We start from the raw sequence: 25,528 nt of genomic DNA, 5'->3' as shown, positions 1-25,528 counted from the left end.
TTTGAATAAAAACCCGACACTTTTGTTGGCTGAGACTGAACGAGAATGACCGGACATGAACAGGACATCAAAATGTATCCTACATGTTTTGGTCTTTTTAAGCCATTACAAGTTCACATGTATTTTCATTAAATGTCTCTGAACAACAACAAGAATCAAACATGTCGTCCTGAACAAACAATGCATTGGCTCATCAGTGACATGTTGAGTACGTATGAAGACGGTCACAGTTCCAAGTCGTAGCTACCATGAAAATAAAAGCTAACAATATGTTTCTTCTTGTCTAGATCCTTCCTTTCTATACATTTTATCTAGTTGACCTCGTCTTTCCCTCTAGTGATCAATGTAATTTTACAAATTGTTTGAGTTCACCCACATTTAATCAAGATCTAGTCATCAGTGCTGCAGAATATGTGCCGATGAGCAGGTATCAGATGAACAAGCAAACAAATTGACAGTGTGATCGACCCCCTCACACACTCACAACGGCCCCTCTGCTCCCGGTGCCCTGAATGTGTGGTCACCATGTAGACGGAGCACTTCCAGGGCAAACACGTTGGCCTTACAGGACTTCTGCTCATTTTCCTCAAAGCCTAATTGATTTCTTATTGAGGAGCTGCCAAGCAGATCAGAAAATTGCATTCAGTAGCCGAGGTATTAGAGTGTTTAAGATGTTTTCAGTGATCGCGCCTTGGCAGAGCTTTCTGCCCTGGAGTGGCTTGTATATAATGGACTGCCATGAAATCATAATTGCGTGTTTATGAACAAACCAGCTGGTTGAGGCAGAGGGTAATTATTTTCCCTGCGTTCTCCTTTCCGCTCACCGCACATTTGCGTCTGATAACGGCCCCAGTGGAAAAAAAGGGTGGGGAGAAGGGAGGAATTGAACAGAGAGGAAAGGGAATGTAGTGTGATTCTTCTTGTTTGTTGTTATGGTTTTGACAAATCACTTTTCCCACCGCCCTTCTCCTTTTTTCTTCTCTGCCTGTTACTAAAGCTTGACTGAATGCTGTGGTAACTACATTGTCCAGTGCTTTGGACGTGGCTGAAGAAAGAGAATGAGTTTGACTTTTCTAAAGCTACCCTTCTATAGATCTGCCCCACTTTCCCTTGTATTGTCGGAGCTCTAATTAATCCATTCCCCACAATGATTCAAACTGATTCACTGACAAAATGAAAAACAAAAAACACTCAAAACATAAATTTAGATTTTAAGAAAATTTCTTAGAGCACCAGTAGCTTTCGATGGCTGACTGAAGACTCGCCACAGCTGTCTCAATGTAAAAGCCCTCCTAAGGCACCTACTGCACATACTAATGTGAGACAGGTGCGGGAAGCGTTTGCTGACAAGGACAAGGGAAGTGCATCAGAACACTAAGAGGCTTAACCTCGGAAGTCTGCTGGATGCAGCTGCGTCCTGTCTACGTCAAGGCTTCATCGCAGCGTCCGCTGAAAACATTTCAGAATTCTGCTTTCATTTCGTTTCAGATGCTTTGTGGTTGTACCTTGAGCAAGGCACTTAACCCCCCCCAATATGCTAATGCAGCCCATGCATGTGGCATGGTGCATGTGTGTGTTTCAGTTAATCATTGATGGGTTAAAAGCAGAGAATAATCCAAGTTTGGGATTAGTAGTAGTGATTAGTGAAGTAAATAAAATAAAATAAAATAAAATAAAATAAAAAATAAATAAAGTAGTGTATATTCACAGAAAACAATAGTAGTCCTCCTGCGTCAGACTTCCATAAACACACAAGAAAAATACCTGTCTTGCAAATAGAGACGATCTGTTCTATAAACATTGAGGAGTGGAGATAAGCAGCGAACAAGACACTCTGCTCATGCGTGCAGTGGACTGGCTACACGGGCTGCGATGGCAGCAGATCGCCTCCAGCGGCTGCGACGGAGCTCCAATCCACGTAGATGTCCACTACAGTCTAGTCCAGCCTCGAGTGTAGATCGGTCTAACTACATATGGCAACAGATCGTAAATGCAGATGAAGTTGAGCGGTTTTTGCTTGTGCATCTTCATGTAGTGCAATGCAAGGTGTATATAAATAAGCATTTACAGAGTTTTTTAGTCCATATCCATTTCAACACAGCTGATACAGTGTCATGAAGAAAAATCAGACACCACCCTCCAGTCCCGCCATCACAAAGGAGCTTTCCTTTGCAGACAGACATTCCAAACAGCACCTCGTCTGAAGCATAAAGCAGCCTTTACCCTGCCGACCACGTTTGTGTGTCTGAGACAGCGATATCTGGTTTATTGGTCCAGTGACAGCCAACTGTAGTCATTCCAGAAACGTAAACCAGGTAATTCAAGGCAGAGCAGGTCTAACGTGAATCTGGAAGTAGGATATTATCCTCAGGGCCTGTGAGAGCTGACCCGCTCAGGCTGGGAGACAGCACAGTTATCCTATCTCATTACCGAAGCCACTGCTCTTACATTTAGGCTCGTTAGCTGCTACGAAACGAACTACCCAGCAGCCCGCTGGGGATTCTAGGGTTAATTGTGGCTCGTGTCAGAACTTGGACCTGGCCAGCTCGATAATGGGCTGCAGTTATTGGCTTGCTGGCCGTGTGTATGTGTGTGATTTTGGTGCTTGTGTATGCACATGTGTGAGCTGCCTGTCTTCAGGTATTGGCTTTGGTGTTGACCCAGGGCCAGCGCTGCCTCTCCATGCTGTCGGTATTGACAGACGTCAGACTCTGGGGAGGAGTCCGAGGTCTGGAGGCCTCCGCACACTGGAGACACACACCTCAGCTGAACAGGACATCCATACCTCCACACACACACACCTCCGCAGAGACACAAACATGCATAAAAATGCACAAACGCATCTTTTGAGATGTGTATAAAAGCTGAGTGCACTCAGTTTTCCACATGCACCCCTCCGCCTACACAAACACTTTTGACCCCCCCAATACCCTCAGGCTCTATTCGTCACCGTCGGCCCTTCATCATCAGCCCTTTGGGGGTATCTACCTACCTATTCATCCATCCATCCATCCATCTATTGACTGTGATAAATTGACCTCGGACCCCTCCGACCTCTGCCCCTTGACAGCCCTGTCCCTTGCCAACTCCCCCATACCCCATATAATCAACATCCGTGAATATCAGGTATCCTGACACGGCCACTGATACACCACATGTGTTGAATATCTGCAGGGCAATCGTGTGTGACAACAGTTTATTTATTATTTATTATAGTTTTCGTTTCTCATGTAATTGGGCACACACATCTAAAAGCCACCCTTGTCAAGAATCCCTCCAATTTCCTCGTCAGCAGCTTTGTAGATTAATCTTAAAGACACACACACAAACACTGCAGACACATGCTCATATTCAAACGCAGGTTCACTCATGGAGCGGTATATGCTCGTACACCCTATATTCACACCGGGGAACGTGGGTGCTTGAGACGCACAGTTCTCTATAGTTTAAAGCCTTGCATTACATTTAACTATGACAACACACAGGGGGGATGTACTGTATCTGTATCTATATGCAGCATGTACGTGAACATGTGCTTGCACACGTGCATGTACGGCAGTGTGAAGCTCGTGTGCCCGATCACACCGAGAAGTGATGCAAAACTCACTTGCACTTCTTCTGCGTGGTGCTGGAAGCTTACTGTCACAGCCAGTGTTGCAACTCCTGATTGTTTCTTGCTTAATCTGGTGATTCTTTTCTCAATTAATGCGAAGTCTTGACAAAACAAAACAAAACAAAACACAATGTCCAACTTACTCCTTCAACTTCATCTCGGTAAGTGGCGCAGAAGCAACAACCTTGAACTGAGTTTTTTCTCTCAATAATTGAATAGTGAAAAATGACCTCTATCACAGGTACCAGAGTCTGAGGTGATGTCTTTGAGTGTCTTATTTTGTCCAAGAGTCCAAAACTCAAAGACGTTCTCTTTTTTGATAACCAGCATTTAATATGTTCACATTTGAAAAGCTGGAACCAGAGGATTTTATGCGTTTTTGCTCTAAAAAGTTTATTTCCAATTATTTTTCTCTCAATCGACTAATCCATGAATTGACTTTTGTCTCAATGGTTTGTAACTAGTCCAGGGCTGCAGTAAAGACCTGCATGAAATCCATTTTTTCTACTGATCCCAGGCTGTCCACTGATTTGCTCCCAACTGTTATAAAGGTGTGACAGTGCACAGAAACGTCGGTGAGAGGATGCTCAGTACAAAGTGCAGTTTGTGTCCTGTTTCCTATGCTGCCAGTCAACTTTGGTTTCCTTTAGCCATGAAGATGTGATCACAGTCTCCCCTTGATGTGAACCAAATAGCTTCAATTGCTTAATTTCCCAACCTGTGGAAGGCAAACAGGCCAAAATGTTTGGTGAGTAAAGGAAGCCGGAAAAGAGATCAGAAGCACTCTGAATTGTTTTTGGAAGGTACTCACAAGTCAATGTAATGACTTCATCTTGGTACTGGAATAAGTACTTGAAATGTACTTGAAAAGTCAACTTTAACTGTGTGTGTGTTGGAAGTGATGAGAAATCTTTTCTGTTCATTTGAATGTCAAGACTTTTTAGTGCTGTGTTCCAGTAGAAATAGCCTGATTTTGACAGCTTGGTTTTATTGGAGTCTTTGATACGCTGTGTGCCTGTACAGTACTGCACTGTACTGTGTGTCACTCCGGTCCTCGAGCTGTGTGTTATGAACAATAGGCCAGGGAGTCGTACTGGAGAGCAGAGAGGAGAGCTGCCTGTATTTATGACTCCGCCGCTGCCTTAATGCTGCTTAAAACACTCAGCAGGCTTTTTACTTTAATGAGGGCCGGGCCGAGCTACAGCACCCCGCTGCAGTGTGCTGTGTGACACGGAGCGAGTGGTGTGTGTGTGTGTGTGTCTGTGTGAGTAAGATATGGCTATATGTGTGAAGGCGTGTGTGTTGGAATGAGCTAACGGGACTGTGTGTGTGGCTCTTTTGGAGTGTCTGAAATGTCTGGCTGTAGTTTTAAATGCTACTGGCTTCAGCTAAAGAAGACATCGTGGTGTATGTGTGAGACACTGTGTCTGATTGGGCTTGCGTAGGTGTAAAACCATTGTGCGTTTCTTTCTCGTTTTCTTACAATATGTTTTCTCAGAATTATCTCTTTTCCTTAACCCACCTACACACACATGCACACACTCTCTCTCACACACACACACACACACACCACCACCACCATCTCTGTTGACAGGGTAAATTGTATGAAAAGCTTTTAAGGCAATTAGTGGATTGAGTTGGAGCCTTTCTTCCCATCCGTACTGTTCATTAGCAGCTCCTCCAGTCTCTGATATTACCATCACTCCAAGCTGGCATCAACACCGCACACTTCTTGCATGTGTTTTTGTGCGTGTGTGTGTGCACACATGTGTTTCTACATGTCTCTCTGTGTGTGTATGTTTTTTTTTCACATCTCCTCACTGGAGCACAATTTCAAAGCACACAATTGTCAGAAAATAGATCCTTGCCGCCCTGCCGTTCTGACTATTTTAATCCATTTCAATAAAAGCACAAAATCCAAAATTCATTGAGACACACAAAAAAAGCATTACGGCCGTCATTGCGTTTCTTTATTTCTTTATTAGCGATTTATTATTCCTGAAACATGATCATCTGTCTGCCTGTGTCTTCATTTAGGTTTGGATGACCTGAGGGCGGTTTTAAGTTGTTGTTTTGCCATCGCACCTTGTTGTTGTGTGTTCTGTAGACTGTATAGCACTTGATTAGATGACATATACACATACATACATGTTTTAATCAAAACTGCTTTCAGCAATGTAGAAGCTAATTTTGGTGTTTCCAGTTGCCGTCACCTGACATTGAAAACCAACTTCTTCAGAGTGACAGAACCCAGTCAAATGAGTCTGAAACCAACCGAGGGAATTATTGTATTTGGTCAGTGTTTCTTTTTTTGTGCAGTATTTCAGTGTGTTACATGTCCGTGCCGCATAGTTCTCTTTAACATGACACCTGTAGGAGGGAGCGTGGCTCTGTGTAAAGTCCTGAAAAGCAGCATTAGGTAAGGTTAGGTGCCCTGCTTCCTGGTCGCCACTAGGAGGCTGAAATGAATGAATGTAAATGAGTTATTTTTTAGATCTGAAAATGATATGAAAAGCCCAAAACGATGAGGAGAGCAGCTAACCCTCGGTTTAGATGGTTTAGATAACTGTGTTCCATGACTGGGAGAGGAAGAATACGGTGTTATGTCTTCCATCACTGATGAACAGACAATCAGGCCCTGTTGTCTTCAGTGATTGTGTTTATTAAAGCTCTGCTACCAGGAAATAGACTCCACACATCAGAGGCAGCATAGGACCTGTTTACTAATCCCTGTTCCCACCCGCCCAGTTATAACAAAACTGCACTGAGGACAAGGTCATAAAGAGAGGCGTTTATAGAGCTATCTGTTCTCTCTTCAACAACAAACCCAACCAGAACCAGTTTACAACACACACATCTCAAGAAACTGAGACACCCCAAGCCCCCTGAATCCCGTACACATGAACATGAATGGAAAGTCTTGATTGGTTGAAATGCCCCTTTTGAGTTATTCAGCATGTGATTTAACAATGATTCAGCAATTTTACACATATATTTCAGTCACTTTCTAGCACATTCAAATTATGAAAAGGAGCATTGATGCAATTTTTTTTGTGTCTTAGAGTTTGAGCTCATTTATATCTGTATATTTGTCTCCTGTTTCCTCAGCTGTATTTATCTGTGTGTGTGTGTGTGTGTGTGTGTGTGTGTGTGTGTGTATGTGTGTGTGTGTGTGTGTTTTAGAGAGTTAATTATGTGGAACACTGGAGCGTCGCTAGCTTTGAAGAGGGGAGAACCAAGGGCCGTACATTATTGATGAGTGACACACATTGCCGACATAGTCACAAACACACACGCACAATCATCTGCAGATGCATATACACAACCTCAAATGTGCCCGTACACGCGTACACACACACAAATACTGTATATATTTGGCAGCGATCCTTCCTCCGGCCCTGGAGTATTTAACATCGGTTGCTGACATACTTACAGTACCTGCTATACATTAGGCCTCCAACATCTCCCTCTCTCTGCTCCGTATGGGACTGTCATTGGCCCTGTAGGCTGCATTATTTAGCAGACGGAGTATTTGATCCCACAGTTAGAGCTGATCTCAGTCCATCATTAATGCTGAATTTGGCTGGAACCAGAGCACGCCTTCATTACTGTCTTGCTCACACACACAAACATGCATGTACACGCGCTGTGTACGCACACGCAGATTATGTCCTTATTATGATCTTCTATGTAAGAGTCCGTAAATTAATCATAACATGTTTATTTCCTCATTCTATCTGTGCTGGTTTAGTTATGGCAACAAAACAGATTTTCTTCTCCAGCGAATCTCCACAAATTCAAACCGGTGCCTCTGTCGTATTTCTCATAATGTGTCACTTTCTCTCGGCAGAGTGAACAGCTAAGACTGCGAATTTTACAGACTTGGAAGAAATGCAGATATAAAAGTGTGAGAAAAGCATTGAGATATTTTGATATCCATTTTCACTCTCTTTGATTTAGAGTACAGCTGAGAGATATTTAAAACTGGGATGTCCCATCAAGTTTCTTTGGCTCTGATCCGAGCCCTTGAAGTCCAGCGCTGTGCTTGAATGTTGAATAAGCATGTGCCCGATAGATTGAAATACCAGCTGACACACGCTTTATTTTTTACAAGCTGCTTGATCGAAGAATAAAAATAATAACAACATTTTATTTGTATAGCACTTTTCATAGAAGAATTGCATCTCGAAGTGCTTAACCCCTTAACGCAGATTGTCGCAAATTCGCATCATACGGCTTTACCAGCCGAATCGCGCATGCATTCCTCTAATGCCAGTTTGTGCATGTTCAACACACACCTAGGAACCTTTTGCAAGCACTGGTTTGTCATCGGACCGGTCAAAGTGAAAACTACTGCCGTCTTGTTGTTGTTACAACGTAATGGTTGTTAGCCAATTTTGTGGCTGTTTTGATGAAATGAATTTTGAATACACAAAAAAGATGTTTTACTGCATTTAAGCTTGAAAAAAGTGGACATATGCTGTTTGTTTGAACCCTCTTCTAGTTGGTGCTATAATGTAAATAGTTGTAAACAATTTTGAAGTAAACAAGTTGAAGAATAAAATCCACCTGATAATACTAGTAAAAATAAAGCTGAAAATTGAATAAAGAGAAGTCATAACAATTCTTGCCACTTCTAAAATTGTGCTTCCCCAAAAAATCATCAGTCACACCCCAAAATCTGTAAAAATCTGACTTTTTTTAATGAAAGTCCTCACTGAAAATGTAATGAGCTCAAAAGCCTTAAACACTCGCTCTCTGTCTTATTGCGCTGGACTGGTGCAGCTTTCTGCTCCAGTTCAATAGCTGCTCACCCAGTCAGTGCAGACTGGGGACACATTGTTTTTTATGGAGGCATATTATTGTTTTATTGGGGTCAAGGGTCAAGCGCACATGCTCTAGGCTGTGGCTGCAAATCGATACTGTATAGAGCAGCCCAAGGAGCACAAATATTGATTAATGAATATGCGTAAATCTCATGTCACACCACATCTCTCTCTAACACACACACACACACACATATGCACGAACGTATAAAAATAATCACATATGTACGCATCTATCCACATGGTGCAGGCACACGAGGCTATGCATGCATGCACATGCTGAGACTGACATAAACACAGCAGCTACAGTAGCTAGTATGGGATGCTGTTGTTAACGATGTGTGTTTGTGTGTGTCCTTGTCTTTGTGGTTACGGACCATTTCCCAATTCAAGTACAGACAGTTAGAGACTCAAGGGATCATGCTGGTGCTACTGACCTTTTTCCTCGAGTAGCCAGAGATCACTCACATCAACCGCAGCCGTATTCCTTACCAGCCTTTGGCTTTTTATGATATGTAAACAAAAAGACTAAAATATGACTTAAATTTTCTTACTTAGTAGCTTATTTTCCGACAAATCAGCTTTTAGCAGCAAAGAAGCCCATCCCACTGTTACTGTATGTAGCGCTGTGATGGAGCGTCCCTGCGAAACAACAAACAGAAGATGATTTAAAGGTGCTCTGTGTCTCATCTTTAAACATCATTATACCATTAATAGTGATACCCTGGTGCAATTACTGTAAACAAATGAGGCCCTGACTAGATGAGTGGTAGCCTGTATCTGGCTTCATCTTCATCAGGGAAACACATAACAGTTGCTCATGTTAACGTTCGTTTTTCCAAAGGGAAGAAAGTTCAGACACCAGCTAGGCCTCTCTCAGTGTGACACACCGGCGTTATTGGCAGTATTTCTCAAAACTGAAACAGAGGATGCAGTGAAAGGCAAAGTCATATAAATCTGCAGCACCGCACAGTATTAAACACTCAACTATAACTAGCAGAAATAGATATGTCAAGTGTGGCGGCTGGGAGCTGTGGCTCATTCGAGTCACATGTTTATTCACCACCACAGAGAAAGAGCATTGCTTGAGTTCAGGTGCCGGAACAGAGTTGTGCTTGCATCACCTGATCAGCTTCAGCGCTTGTTCTCCAGGCTTTGTTTCCTTCCTAGCTCCAGTTTCAAACTTAACGGACAGATACGAGGGTGGTGACGATCTTCTCGTCTCATCTTCGGCAAAAATGCAAATGAAAATAAATCCCAAAATGTCAAACTATTCCTGTTAGGCGGGAGATTTGTTCTCCTTCTCCTCTTCAAAGAGCAGAGCCAAATAACTATAATAACAGTTTGATATAAATTGTCAGCGTCTTGAGACTTGTGACTGAACTCATAAAATCCACATTTCTCATAAACGCTGTTGCTTCTTTTTACAGATAAGTTGGACAGATACTGTGGGAGAAATTTTTAGCCATGTTATTTTTCTCTTTTCACCATTTACCACTGTCAGAAGCTCTAAAGGCTTAAAGCTGGCATTAGAAAATCAATAGTCCTCTTCCTGTATTGTGCCACACAGCAATCTCTCTTTGTACCATAAATTAATCTGGCTGATTTCCAAGCTAAGCCAACCCCGTGGCAAGACGTGGTGTAGACGCCGAGTCTTAATTGGTCAGGTTTCCATCCAAATGTTGCTCAGATTTTCAGTAAATCTGCAAAAGAAAATGCAAATGAATGCCTGTTTCATCCACTACTGTAATGTGAACATTAGGAGTCGGTTCATCAAGATAAACACTTAGTGGAGGTGATTTTCGGTCAGGTGCCATTAAACAGCAGCAGAAGAAGAGATCATGTAATTAACAGATCATCAGTCAAACTCTAAATCTAGAAAGCATTATGGAAATATGGAGTTTGTGTTTGTTTCATGTTTGAGTTTGATGAAGGTTACAGTCTCCTCATCACTGCACACAGTTTTTGTCTGCTATTTTCAGTTTCTTCAGTGAATGACGGTTGAGTCATGATTTAAATGTTTCCTCTGCAATTTGTCACATTTTATTGATACAACTTTTGCACCTCACCTGTAAAAACTTTTTCTCGAATTTCCACCTTTTTTTGGGGGGGTTTTATGCTCATAATGCCCATAGAAACAGGTGGATGTAAACACACTTTGTGATGTGTCTTTTCTTTTTTTTAATTGGACAAATAACTGTAATTTCATGATGCAATGATTTCCTGATATTAAAATAGTTTGACGTCTTGAGGGGTCGAAAGTAAAGCAAAACAATTGATGTAAATTCCTCATATGGCTGACACAGATAACAGCAGGAGATAAAGAAAACTCACCAAGGCTGATATGATCCTTTAATCCTTTACCCTCAGCTGTAGCCTTTGCCCCATAGCAAGGACAGAATCCCTCTCCTCTTCTCTACCTTTTCCACTTTCTATCAACATGATGGCATCGTGTGTGTGTGTGTGTGTGTGTGTGTGTGCGCGCGCGCGTGTGTTACACAACCATACAGCTCCTCTTGACTTATTGAAAAAGGAGACTGACTTCTGAGGGCCCTGTGGTGCGTCTGAAGTCCTCTAAGCTGCTGACCTCCTCACATCCAGAGCAGCTCGGTGGATGAGACGCTTTTGGATTCTCTCCCTCTTCTCTCTCTCTCTCTCTCTCTGTCTCTCTCTCTATCTTCATCTTTACCCTTTTGTTTCAAAACAAGGCTGAAGCGAGCATTGTGGAGGGTATTTAATGCCCCTCGCTCTCTGTCTTTGTCTTTTGCTCTTTTTATCGCCTGCCTATCTCTCACTCTCTCTTGCTGTCACCCATCTCACTAAACCAGGGTGACATGACCAGTCCTGGGTTGCTATGGTGACAGTCCCACTGGTATGGCGGCAGTGGGGATGGCAGCGTTCAACGGGTCTGCGTGTCTGCTTGCGAGTGCATATTTCTGTGTGTAGTTATGTGTGTTCTGTGAATGTGTGTATAGGCTCTCTGTGTGTGTGTGTGAATGCGCATGCTTGCTTACATGCGTGTGTGTGTGTGTGTGTGTGTGTGTGTGTGCGCGTGCGTGCGTGTGTGTGTGTGTGTGTGTGTGTGTGTGTGTGTGTGCGCAGGCGTGTTTCATTGCGGCCTCCTGCAGATGTTCTCTGGCCCCAGTGCCTCCTGCCAGCTGCTCCGCCCCCAGAACACACACACACACACACACACACACACACACACTCCTCTTAATTAAGAGCCCTGTGCCATGGTGGGTGACTCAACGGGGGCATGATGGCACACACACCACATACACACACACACACACATGCACACCAGAAGTGCTCAACACAGTGTGTCTATTAGCACGTTTTTGTGTGTGGGGAGATGATCCTCTGGTGTTGCCCTTGAAGCCCTGTGGTGGCGGTAGTGGTGGTGCTGGTAGGTAAACAAGCAGCTAATCAGGCCTGTGTGTCTAATCCACACAGTCCACCAGGCACCGCAGGCAGGGTTACTGACACTAACAGACTCACTCTTTCTGTTCAGCGGGTGTTGAGAGGAGGAGGAAGGAGGTGGGAGGCGGGGCGGGAGGAAGAGGACGAAGAGTGGCAGAAGCAGCCAGGATTTGGATGGAGACGGGGGCAAGAGAGAGCGGGCGGGAGGAAGTGGAGGTGGAACTGGCAAACTAGACGGAGGAGGGAGTGGGAATTTTGAGATAGTTGAGGAGGTTCATTCCAGTCAGTCAGGTGGAGACGCAAGTTTGGAGGGACGACAGATGAGCCGGAGCGATGATGTGCTCACCTGGACCTGAAACAACACACCCCCACTAACGCAGCCTTTTCTTTTTAATGCAGCCATTATTACAGACATGCTAGTAGCCCATGAGTAAGATTAGGCTGACAAGATGCAGTATAGGATAGATAGATGTTTTTATACTGTATAAATTAATACAAATTAATACAAACACATTACAGTCATGACAAGAATTCTTTTAATCCCTGAATATCATGTCCAATGCATCATTTCATTTGCCCTGACAAGTATCTAATAAATATGGACACTGGCGTGATAATAAACAACTGCATTTTGTTTAACTTAAGAAATAATGTGATTAATAGCAAAGACAACACATTTGTTTAATAAATATTACCCCAATAAACAGTGTCTTTGGATGATCTAAATTTCTCTTTAAATGGTCTGTCCACCACCACTGTACAACCTAAACATATCACACCGGCTGCTGCCGCCATGTGTGAAGTATCCATCATGGCCGTGTCTCTGCGAGTGTGCAACAGAATATTTTGAAGCCGATCTCTGTGTTTATGCCTCAGAAGGAGAGACTGAAATGTACAACATTAGCTGGCGCTGAAAAAGAGTGACATGGAACTAGTATAACACCAGTGTTGGAAGGCTTTCTATTTCTGCCTGTGGATGTTTGTAAATTCATTAATTCGCTTCAACCCAGCTGATGGAAGCTCACCTAGAATTCATATTTTATGTCTGGTTTGTGCCGCATTTCAAAAGGTTTTTACAAAAAACACACACACACACACTATATACAGTAATACTGAGTTAATATGTATAGATCTATATCTAAAAGAAGGGGATATAGTGACCGAGGGGTTAAAGCAGAATGTTAAATGTACACTCTTGTTAGATTGATCCTCCACTTGTTTTCCCTCTGTGCTGTATGTTCTCCTATGTTCTGCCCTCAGTTCCTCCTCTTTAATGTTTGTCTTAGTCTCATCTAGACTCACTGTCACTTAGTCCTGCAGTTCTTCGTTGTCCTTATTATCTCTTCCTTACTCTGTTTTTCGCCCCTGGTCTCTTTTTAACCTCACCCATCCCTTTAATTTCTCTGCTCTTTGTCTCCCACCTCTCTCTCTCTCTCTCTCCCTCCCTCCCTCCTTCCTCTGCTCTGTCATTGCCTCTCCTCTTCCTCCTAACACACACACCCGGACACGACAGAACACCACGGATAGTTAATAATTCTCTAATTTCCGCTCTTCACGGCGCGTAGAAGGTGTCGCAGATAACCTGATTTATCAGACAGCTATTAGAATGTGAATCAGGGGTATTAAAGCAATGGACATTAACGTGCACATTGTTTAAACAACGCCACGGGACTAATGGATTTCAAAATGAATTTGTCAACACCGTTCTCCGTGAATATAATTAGTCAAATGAGAGCAAAGCAGTGGAGGAGACCAGAGGAGGAGTTGGGAGGTAGTTTAGTAGGGAGAAAAGGAAGTCATGTACACAGACACTGCAGCAGGGAGCTATGAGGAACTGACTAGATGAAGAAACGTACACTGGCCTCGATAACTACAATGTGTGTCAAGTGATGCTGATGGAGACGAATGGGATTACCACTGGATTTGTCAAATACAGGGAGCAAATCGCCTCCTTTTTACCCAAGGGCGCTTCGGTTTTGGAAAAAATAAACAACTTTTTAGGCAGGCTGAATAGTGCTGGAGTGGTGTCATTAAGTTCTGGGACTGACATTCAGTATTGTTACCCGCACTTAAAGTTTGCAAGATATTCAGCATGACAATGAATGAATGGTTACAAGCAGAAGCAGGAGAGAAATTCATAGTTTCCAGAGGAAGTTAGAGCATTTTTCTGTGGCACTGATACAACAGTGTGAACACTTTTGTTATAGAAAGGACGTCATAGAAAAGAAATAATAATTGCTTTGTTTTCAGTCCTGTTGCTTTGGTAAATCTTAAAGGGTCAGGCTGGTGATGTTTTTTAGGTTTGTTATTGTCAACAAATCCTATGAACAGACTAAAACCAGCAATGAACTGACCCCAGTAACCAGTGTTGCCTGATGTGTCTTATTTGAGCCGCACTGCAGCGGCTGACATGTTTCTTTATTGCATGACCACACTGTAGATTACTTTGACACGTTCTTCTGGTGCTGTAAGCGCTCACTCCTCCCGCAGCTGAAAATAGTCCCTAACAAATGCCCTTTTTACTCCTGTTTGAGTAAGGTTTACTGAAACTACAGTGCCCAGCAGTTAACACATTACTGACACTTTACAAAACATGAAACTACATATAAATGAGCTGTTTTTAAAGCTGTACGTCCTTGGTTGGAATCAGTGGGCTCGGCCTGAGGGCTACAGACAGGGTAGGGAAATTGGAAAGAATATAATAAATATAATAAAAATAATAAAGAATCAGTCATGACCTTTTAAAAACCAACAATATTTACATGAAGTTTGGTGGACAGACGGGACATACTTCACTTTCAATTTCTTACACAAAACAAGAAAAACAGCCTCATTTTTGGCTGTTGAAGCAATGTCAGTAACGGATGAAATGCACCATTAGATAGAAATGTTACGTGTATCGCCAGTAAATATAGGCATGAATATTATTACATGTTTCAAAGCTGAATCTGGTGGACAGTCCTGAACAACTCTGTATTTCTTGACAGCCTTCATGTTTTGTTTTTACTTTTGAAATGAGTAATACTCTTGAGAATACCCTGAGTTTTAATCTGCACTGATTCACGATGGCTGATGTCTGCAGATCAGTCTTGGTTCGCTTTCTTGCGATGGCTCCACTGTATGTCTACCCTCCTGGATCATCATCTCTGTATGTGGGTGTGTGGCGCTCTGCAGACTTGCACTTGCGTTGAGTAACAAGAAATTTCAAGTGATGCCCACTGACTGACAGAAAATGTTTAAATTGCAGGTAAAATCTTGATAATGAATTTCAGAGGTAATAACCGTGAAACCCACACACTGTGGAAAAAGAAAGACGTCCCTTTAAAGTGAAGAGCGCTGTTGAAGGAAGCGTCGCAGACCTGCAATGGACTTAAGTCCCATCGCGCACACACACTTCCTCTGCCACCAGAAGCTTCGTGTCTGGGTCCACCGCAGGAGGAGTGCTGGCCGCTGGGCAGACAGGGCAGCGGGGTGTGGTGAGGGGGCGGTGAATGCGTGCCGCTTGAATACTAATGTCCCACTTTAGAAGTCAACCTCTTCTCCGTCCCCACATCCCCTCTGCTGTCCCCGTCTCTCCTGCATCTTTACTGTCATTTTCCCTTCAGTCTTCTCTCATTTCTCTCTTCTTCGTTTCTCACCTCCCCGATGACTCTCAACAGTCCTTTTCTCCCTCTCTCGTCTTCCTCCAACTTGTCTTCTCTGTCTTCTCACTCCTGTCCTCTTCTTCTTTCCTCCCTGTGCCAGGCTTTCCATCACCCACGCTCCCTCTACATCCTTCCAACTCAGTCCTTTCGCTCTGTATCACTCATCAGACTCTGTCTTCTCCCCAAGATCTTTCTTTAAACCCACACACACACACATACACACACACACACACACACACACACACACACACACATACACACACACACACACACCTCCTTGACAAAGCCAGCTAATTACAGGCAAGTGTCCACTCCAGCCCGTCTTAAATACCGAGCTGATTAATGAGATGGGGGTGTAGGGCCAGGAAGTCTCACCCTCGGCGGGTGGTGATACACACCCGTCTCTCTGCAGCTTTCAAACACATACATGCACACCTTTCTTTTCCCTTTTCACATTTGCAAAATGCTAATTATCAGCCACATACAGCTTCATTACAGAAATACTGGTGTCAGTTTTTTTTGGCTTACCTCCTCCTTCATGTGTCTCAGCCCTTCTTCTACTCCACCTGTCAGTAGCAGAGGCAGCTTGTTGACTTTTGCTATTTTTTTTGTACAGTAACTCTTGCAGTGGAGAGCTAAGCGGCGAGAGCCAGACGGGGGCCCCAGGTGTAGGGGGGGGGGGGCTCCTCTGAAGTGATGTCGGCTCATTTTCTCAGTGGCGGCTCAGGCACGACTCACCGTCGGCTCAAAATGGCCTCCGACACATCTCTGTGTCTGATTTGTGTGTGTGTTTGACCCTGAGGACTGGTGTGAATGCTGCCGGAGCAAGGAGATAGAGTGCAGCTGCTGCTGCTGAATGCTGACACACATGCAGAGCAGCAAAGGCACACAGAAACACACACACACACACCTGCACAATCACAATCTAGACTGGGTCAGCCAGGTTCAAAGCATTTGTATTCATGGAGGGTTTTGCATTGGCTCCACCACCTACAGTGTTTCATCTAACTGTGGGACGTGGCTCTCTACTTTCACACTCAGAAGACCTTGGACTGTGTTGGAGTGTGTTCATGGCTGTATTTATGGCAGTATGGTGCTACCTGGGTGAATACACCTGACTGAATGCATTTTTCCACTCAGATCATCCTTGTAAATACTTGAAGGTGCAGTGTTTTGATGCTCAAATTGACCCGTGTGACACACAAGTTCCAAGCAGACACATGCTCATGCTGTGCATGCGTCAATCCTGACCCAGTACACGTGTGTGCACTGCTGAGAACCACGATAGATACATGCATGTACATGCCAAGCCATTGAAATCTTCCATAGGATAGCAGTGAGGTCATATAACAACTTAAGACCCGTATCAAATGTTTAACAGACTGCTTTTCTAGTTTACCCACCGCTCAAAGTGCTTTAAAGCACATCAACATTTAACCATTCCCACACTGATGGCAGGGGCTGCCATGCCCGGTGCCACCCTGCTCATCAGGAGTGGTACAGTGCTGTCTGTCCAAAGCGCCCCACACTCATGATTCTTTGCTCCCCCATTCACACACACTCTCAGGATGTTGCAGCCATCAGGTGCATTTTGGGTTCAGTCTTTTGGAGCAGTGTCAGTCAGCTAATAGGGCCACTAGCTGCAAGGCTAACGTAGCTTACTTGCAGTTAGTAGCTGCAGCAAAAAGTATAGTTTGCAGCAGTTACTTTGCAGTTAGTTAGATGATATTCTCCCCCCTAGTTGTTTAGAGTGATCTTATGGAGGTCGCCAATTCTTATCAGAAAATTACCTTTGAAAAAACACCAATTGAGGCAAAATTTCTATTAGATCTTACTGATGCAGTCAAACACATGTAAAACTGTGTTGGGCTTCTCGGGGCCCATCCTGTTCTGGTGCAGGTACTTGCAAGAGAGATTTTTTTTTTAAATCTCTATCTATGAAGTAAGTGGAGTACCACAAGGGTCAATACTTAGCCCCTTTGGTCAGCCTATACATGCTGAAACCAGATTTTTCAAAGCAGTTACGTTGCTTACCATACTTATGCAGACAAGACTTAAATCTACATTTGTCTTGTCTACAGAGTATGGTCCCATTGACATACTGTATCAGCTCATTTAGCAAATTAATGACTGGATGTGGTAAAACAATCTCTTGCTAAATAATGCCAAAACTGAAGAAACAGTGTTTGTCTCCATAATGATAAATACTATGAGTATTTCCAGAAAACACAAGACCCAGGTCTATACTCTAGCAGTCATATTAAACCAGTTTTACACAAATAATGTCTCTGACATGTTTTCTCTATATGAACCCACTAGAACACAGAGGTCTTTTGATGCTGGTTGCCCCTCTGTTTCTCAGGTCAAGGCATGACACAGGGAAGCATCCTTTTCTCGCTATGCTACACATACTTTGAACTGTGATCTGGCAGCTTACAAACAAAGCTGCCTATAATTTCATTTTTGTCCATGTTTTGTTTTTTTAATTTTCGGCACTACTTAATGATCATCTTATTTTAATATTTTAATTGTTGTTTTTTAATCGTATTTTATTCGTAAGGCAGGTCTCACTGAGTATGATGTGTCACATGAATAAACTGCCTTACTTGCCTCGCCTGTTATCACAGTGATTACCAACACACCACATCCATTCATTGTTACTGGTGTCACATACTCATACTTACAGTACAATAGTGACACACTGTCAGTCTACGGTGGGGGTTTGGGTGCAGATTTCATAGTTCCAGTTGCCCTTCCCCTCCCTCTCCATTCTTTCCTCCTCCCTCCATCCTTTGCTCACTTGTTACTTTGTTCCCTCCTGAGCAGCTTGACGTTAATTCCCCAAGATTTCTCCATCACAAATGGAAAAGTGATGGTGTCACCGTTTAAACGCTGACACGACTGCATGATTGTCGTCGTGTTAGGGTCTGACGCGCACACACACAGAAGCACAGGAACATGAGGGAATGCACGCTAAGGTGTCTTTCTTGTAATTGAGTTGGAACAAAGATGAGCTCTTAATAAAGCAGGCTGCTTTGCCTCCTGCAGACATGCACTTGTTTTCACGTAGCAGCAGAGAGCCACTGTTTGTTTATGTGCTGAGGGGACGCACTCCCACACTGGAAAAACACGTCCTTTCCAAGGAGTTTTAGTCTCATATTCTGGTTTTAACTCTTGCCTTTAAATGCTTGACAAGTTCTCCATAACTGATGAGATGATCAGACTTGCTTGCATTGCTGTTCATTGTGATCTGTGCTGGGAAACATTCAGGTTGTAAAAAACATTTTTGTATTTTTTGAATGAATAGACCCTTTAAAATGATCTTGACCTTTTTTTTTCAAAGATATTATCAGTCTGGCAAGGGGGAAATCCATCGTCGGACATTGTTGTATTGTAAAGTTGCATGTGTGTGTGTGTAAGTTCCCTTTTTAAGATGAGTGGTAATTTAGTGTTTTGTGTTTCAGTCACTCGTGGTTTGCACATAAATGCATAAATACATAAAAACAAACAAATGCATCATAGAGAATTAAAGCTTAGAGACTCTGATGTGAAAAAGACAAATATTGGAGCTAAAGTGATTGATTGATTGATTGATTGATCTGAGTTGGAGCAGAGGATGTGGGAGAGTCTGATCTGATTTCACTGATGATCAAGTTGGGGGATTAAAGAGGAAAACAAATCAGCATGAGGGGGGATTTGGAAGAGATATCTGACCTTTCAAAACTCCTTAATGAGTGACTTGAATTCCATATGAAGCCGTCATGTTGGTCCACAGCATCACTCAACATGCTTCAAACTTTGAATCAGAGTATGCAAAACCTCCTCAGCATCCTCGCTTGGCCTTGTGTTCAGCGTGGAAATCCAACTTGGCTCAGGCAAGGAGGAAATTTGGCCAGAGAGCTCTTTCTCTTGTTCCCTTGAGAATAAGAAACTCAAAATCTATGAAAACCTCACAACTTTGTGATTGTTGGAAACGCTCAGTATCAACTGGTTCTACATTTTCTACCCTTTTCTGACTTGCTATGAACACGATGCAGTCTAATGCAAAATACAGTTAAACAAAATCAACTGCATCTCAGTGGATGATCTTCCTCTTTGATTTTCTGCTCTTTTTGCTCACTTTGCATGCTGAGGAGGATCCGAGATGTAACATTTACACTCATAAAATTGTGGCTGTGTGTAGTCCTGGAAATACCAGCTGACAGAAGGTATACGCTGAAGTAGAAGTGCATCTCATCAGTCACAATTGTTCGCAAATAGAAATGCAAAATGTGTGCATTAGTAGTTTTGATAGAATTAAATTGCCTGAGATGTGCTTCACAGTCATAGAGACCTGGAGATTGATTCCCGGCATCAGTAACTCCAGCTTGGTGTGCGTTGGCTGTTAGCGAGGTTCTTGTCAGGTTTCGAGGTGACGCTCATCGCTGGCAGGTGATATAGGGAAAGGACGGAGCAAAAAAAAAAAGAAAGAAAAATAATATTTAAAACAAATTGCCTGTAAACTTCAAAATGACACCAACCAGCCAGCAAAGGAAGAAGTATGTCTGGGGCAAGAAAATCCAAAGTGGTGGACGAGGAGAGAATAAAGCATCAGTGGTTATGTAGAGGACGTAGCGGGTTGACCTGGCACAGCATGGCACAGCATGGCACGTCGTGGCAGGCTCCAATGAGGCTTCGCTCACCCAGGGCTCCTTCCTGCCTGAGCTCAACACAATCAGGCCTCGACGGCAAAACCGACTGCAAGTTACCATGACAACCCGGAGGCACTGCCTGCATGGGACAAAGGCTGGCAGGTCCCGTGTGTGTGTGTGTGTGTGTGTGTGTGTGTGTGTGTGTGTGTGTGTGTGTGTGTGATTGAGAAAGAGAGAGAGTGAGTGATGTGTGGCAGAGCAGGCGCAGCCCTCCTGGGGCCCTCATTCGTTTGTCTCTCGCTGAGACCACAGGAGCCCTGATGCAGCAGAGATGGAGGAGGAGGAGGTGGTGGTGGTTGGGGTGAGGAGAGGGGGGAGGACGGGGAGGGGGCGAGTGAAAGAAAGGCAACTGATGTGGAGAGAGAGGATGGAAAAGAAAATGCAGGAAAAGGTGAAGAGTGAAGGAAAGAATAAGAAATGTAAAAAAATGGGCAGATGAATACATAGAAATTTGGGGGGCGAGAGCTTATTCTGAGCCCGTTTGCTCATTCACTCATCCATCAGTCATGTGGAATACCTCATACAGCAAAACCTGGATCTTGACACAACTTGCTATAAAAATTGACTTCACTGTTACATTTTGGCAAATTAATTACACCAATTAGTAGGGTACTCAAAATTCAAAGTTTTAATAACCTGTCTATCACACCGTAACTTCAAATGACTTGAAACAGCTCCCACTCGGCTCCGCAGACAATAATGAAACAATGAGCACAACTAGACATGTTCTGATTGCAGCGTTTTACTGCACCAAACCATCAAAATTGAGGATTTGTTTTTTTTAAACATCTTTGTCTAGAGCATCCTGTTTCCTCCCGGCACCACCTTTGCAGATCACCGTTTGATTTGTGAATCATTTATGAGTTTTTTTTTCCTCCCTGTTTTCAGGAGTAGATCATGCAAACGAAGACCTGAAGAAAAACTTTGTAAGTAAACTTAAAGTGTGTTTTTTGAGAAACAAATAACTGATCTCATTTAAAGCTGCGCTGTAAGATGTCATCACTCTTGTTATCTTCTGTACAGTAGATCTCAGGGATGGGTATGCAGCTGCCATTTCTGATTAAGCTGTCCTTTTATGAGGCTGTAATTTATCATCAGTGCTGTTTGGTTACACACATATACTTGGATTTTCATTAGACTGAAATCTGTGTCGTGATTTTCTTTTAAACTTCCCATTTTCTCCATTACTTAAAACCTGACACAATAATATAGTGATAAAGCAGTTTTATTCTGAGGCTGGCCATAAACCATATGTGGAGTGACTGTAGTTTGTTCCTGCTTTGTCATATATAATCCTATAGGCAGTTTGAAGCACACAGGCCAACTTGTACTTTGTCAGAGCAGATTGTCTGGCATGGATAAACCTGGCTGGAGAGAGAGAGATACATAATTGCTCTTGTACCGCTTGCTGCCAAGACATCCTCCTCCCGTTATGCCTATATGCACGGGCAAACAAGTCATTCTAACACGTTCGCTTTTATGAGGCGCACATAAACCACGCAGAGACACGCAGACACAGTCAGAGGCATCTCCTGTGTGACAGTGATTGCCGTCAGTCACAAGAAATATGTTGACAGACTAATTCAAGTGGCACTACCAAGAGTTTTTCATGGGATTCCTTCATTTCCTGTCATGTCGCTCTGATGTTTTGTGCGTTGAGTCACGTGACGTTACTCTGTGCTCCATTTGTGTTGTCTGGATCGCAGGAGGCCCTCGCCAGCTTTGACCTGCGTGCTTCACACGGTCTGTCTCATGATCCCATGCCTGTCAGAGATGAGGAGAACAGGTAATGACTGTCAGTAAACCGACCAATTTAATTAGCCTTTTAAAACTGAAAACACAACAAGCTTATTAAACAGTGTGTTTAGATGCAAGCGTTCAGGCCTACACACTGGGCTCGCTAGCTCACAGCCGTAACAAAACCTGGCCCTGCCTTTCATTAGCAACCTGCTTTTTATGTGGCTACAGGGTTGATGCACATGCACTGTGTAGTGTTTCCTCACTGTGACTACTTAGGCTAATGTTGGCATTTCTGTCCTGCTCTTTATTGGATTTGGTGTAATTCACATTCCAGCAACACCACCCAACGTTACCCAAGATAGTGCTAATAATACATTTGTTATTTCTCCTCCTAAAAGCCTGCTTTTGTGACGTAGCTAGCCACTCTATGCAGCACATGGTGAGTCTAGAAGAAGAAGCCTGCCTCCGTCTACCTCTGCGTGAAACCAAATAAATGATTAATGATTTCCAGCTGTAAATCTGCCACTGTTATCACTGCACTTGTGCCGTGTGAGAACAGGAAGCTTAACAGACTGAGCAATAGCAGGCTAAATAAGGGGATCAGCTTTGCGAACAGTCAATTAGTTGTCCCACTGAAGGATACTGAACTCACAATGTAATTTCAGAAAATGATGTTAGATTTAGAAAATGTAGTAAATACAAACAGCTACATATGAAGAGGAAGTCAGCTGTAGGATGCTGCAGTTTCCTGCACCAGTCTTCAAACCAGGATGTGATTGTCTGTCCAGGCTTCATTTGGGGTGTGCTCAGGTCAGCACATCCAAAAACTCACATCTCTGCATATTCAGTCTCAGTGTGTGGCTGACGTCTCATTCCCCCTCTGTTTCAGTCACGGCACCCGATGTGCAGGGGAAGTTGCCATGGAGGCCAACAACTCCTACTGTGGTGTGGGCATCGCCTTCAATGCCAGGATCGGAGGTGAGGAAGACAATGCAGCCTTATCGAGACGGTGGGAGGCAGCGCATTGTGGGTGTACTGCCGTGGCCAAGACTATGACATGACATTTTCAAAAACACTTGTAGTAAGCCACAATTCCTGTCTCATGAAGCGGACTCGCTTTATGTGATAACGCAAAAAAAAAGAAGAAAAGAAAAATCATTTATTCCCATTTCAGCAACTAAAATCTGAACAATAAATGCTGAATATGAGCATTACCTTCAACAAGAACAAGATGAATTTGTTTGTGAGGGACAGTGTGGCTCTTTAAATAAGCGACACACGGCAGACATGCTGTAGAAAATGGAATAAGGTTCGTGAAAGGGTGCTTTGAAACCAGCCTTATTTAGATTTACCTCAGAAAACAATTGAACAAAATGCATTGAATGCATTCAAAAATAAATAATTCAAGCTCACATTTTTGGCCCACATTCTGCAGAGATTCCCTGTTCAAAATACAGAAAACAAACATGTCCAGCACAGCGGTTTGTTTCGATAGGAAGAACTTGGTATTTAAAACTTGGTATGACGTTGCAAATGCTCCTAAATCAGAGGGATAGTCCCATATTTGTGTGGCTTGTTGTTCTAAAATTTGGCAGAACATGATGGAAAATATTTGTTGTTCTGTTTTGTCTGTAGTTCTGGTAGTCTGTTGAGCCTTACTCAGTCAGCGTTAGTTTTGTGCTGTTTGGTTTTGGGTTTGTGTGAATGCGACAGACTACACGCTGGCTGGCCGCTATTGAGCCATGCTGACCCTAATTAACTGCTCTATTTTTTTGGTGGGAGCTTCCATAATGGCTTTTTAGTGTTGGTTGTAACATAGGCGAGGGTGAATGAACCGAATACACAAAGTAGCCTGTTTTCTGTGACGTAAGACTTTTATAGGATACGCTGAGAGCGCTATAAAGCAAAAGTTAATGAGGAATACACGGTGCTTCCATAAGAGAATTTCCCACAGCCCTCAGCTCTGAACGCCTCAAAACCAATCTCATACAGTGGTGCCATCAGCATGAAACATGGAGTATGAAAGAATCCCTTGGTTGAACTCTGACATTTGAACTCTGCTCTGTGAGCTTTGACCCTTGACCCTGCCTCATTTGTCAGAAGCTGATGAGAGCCTCCTGCAGGATTGACAAAAAGGAGAAGAAAAAAAAGCGGTTTGTGAGGCGAGACCATGAATCTCTTTCCCTGGTTAGGCTTAATTTCACCTGGCTGAGTCTGTTTTATCCCAACGCATAAACAGAGCCCCGCACTCGGGAGAAGAAGGGCCGAGACCCAAATGAAAGATGCATGTTGAACTAGTGGGTGCTGCTGAGACCTGTGCTCACTGTCTGACAGTGAGGGCTGGCTGAGCTTTACCTCTCTGTCTGCTGCTGTTGGGCAAATTTACTGGAAAGTCTCTGTGAATTTATGTCGTCCTGTTAGAGGGGATGCTGTTTTGAAAGTCTACGCTGTGATGAATCAACAGATGGAAGTGTGTCGTCTTGTCTTTGAAATACATTTTGATGCATTTCAGGCAGATTATATAAGACAATTAGCAGAAGAGGCAAACGGTTTTTTACAATACAATCACCAGAAAAGCTCATCTTTAAATGTCCTTCAGTGGAAAGATTTCATCTGAGAAGCTTCCTCAGGTTTTCTAGACATGGCTGTTTTTAAAGTGGTAAGCTGAAGAATATCTGTTGGGGAGAACAACAGTTTATGAGAGGCGCAGAATTAAACATTGTTATTCATGCCTACTTGTTGGCAATGAGGCAGTTATAAAAATATATTCAAGAAAGCAAAAGTAAGGTTTTGATACTATTTTCTTTTATTTATTTTTGGTTTTGCCCAGGGTGTGTGTGTGTGTGTGCCAGCCATCCACAGGTAGCAGCTAATTAGCCGGGTTAAAGCGGCAGTCTTAAAGCGGTTATAATCAGTGTTTTTATATTGATCACATGACTAATTTTACAAAAAGTTACTAACTAGCTAGTGAACATTGTGGAGCATTGAGCAACCAGACAGCTGAATGTTTACCTCAGGAGGTTCAAGAAAGGATTTTTTGTTATTCTCTCCATATTCAACACTAAATAGACAAAGGAACACATCTGGGTTCCTTCAGTGCTACAGGAGACTACAGTTTTGTGAGATCACAGTGACCTTGACCTTTGACCTTTGATCACCGAATTCAGAACAGTTCATCCTTGACTCCAAGTGAGCGTTTGTGCCAAACTGAAGAAACTGAAAGTTATGTTATATATATAAGTTGTGTTAAGTGAACGTGGCGTCACTCACGCACCAGGAGGTAAGTGGGTCTGCTTCCTGCTAAAAGCCGCTGCAGCCTGAACCTCTGCCCCTTTTTCATACAATTCTTCAATAGCATACTGAAAAAATGTTATAAAATGTGAAGCAATCCATACATCCACCCGTGCATTATATGCCCGCTGCATATTGGGATGTTATTCTAAACTTTGATAGCATGCTAAGTTACAGTGACAGACTCCCTGGAGGTGAATAGAAGAAAATACTTCCCTCAGCTTTTTTTTCCCACTCTAGTTATTCTGTCATCCACTGATGTCAGAATATAACATTTCATGGCAACCTCGGCCGCAGCCATAT

General features: G+C 43.2%; 1 protein-coding gene across 1 annotated transcript in view; it reads left to right on the top strand.

Moving 5' to 3' along the window:
- Positions 1-25,528, top strand: part of LOC121610935 (neuroendocrine convertase 1-like) — a 158,568-nt gene that overhangs the window by 65,864 nt on the left and 67,176 nt on the right. Inside the window, 3 exon segments of the mRNA XM_041943263.1 lie at positions 21,083-21,120; positions 21,901-21,980; positions 22,824-22,912. Coding sequence (XP_041799197.1) covers positions 21,083-21,120; positions 21,901-21,980; positions 22,824-22,912 — 207 coding nt within the window.

This window comes from Chelmon rostratus, chromosome 8 (genome assembly GCF_017976325.1).
Source record: "Chelmon rostratus isolate fCheRos1 chromosome 8, fCheRos1.pri, whole genome shotgun sequence".
Taxonomy (NCBI): domain Eukaryota; kingdom Metazoa; phylum Chordata; class Actinopteri; order Chaetodontiformes; family Chaetodontidae; genus Chelmon; species Chelmon rostratus.
Note: the sequence above shows the minus strand (reverse complement) of the source record. Positions and strands in the feature narration are given on the sequence as shown.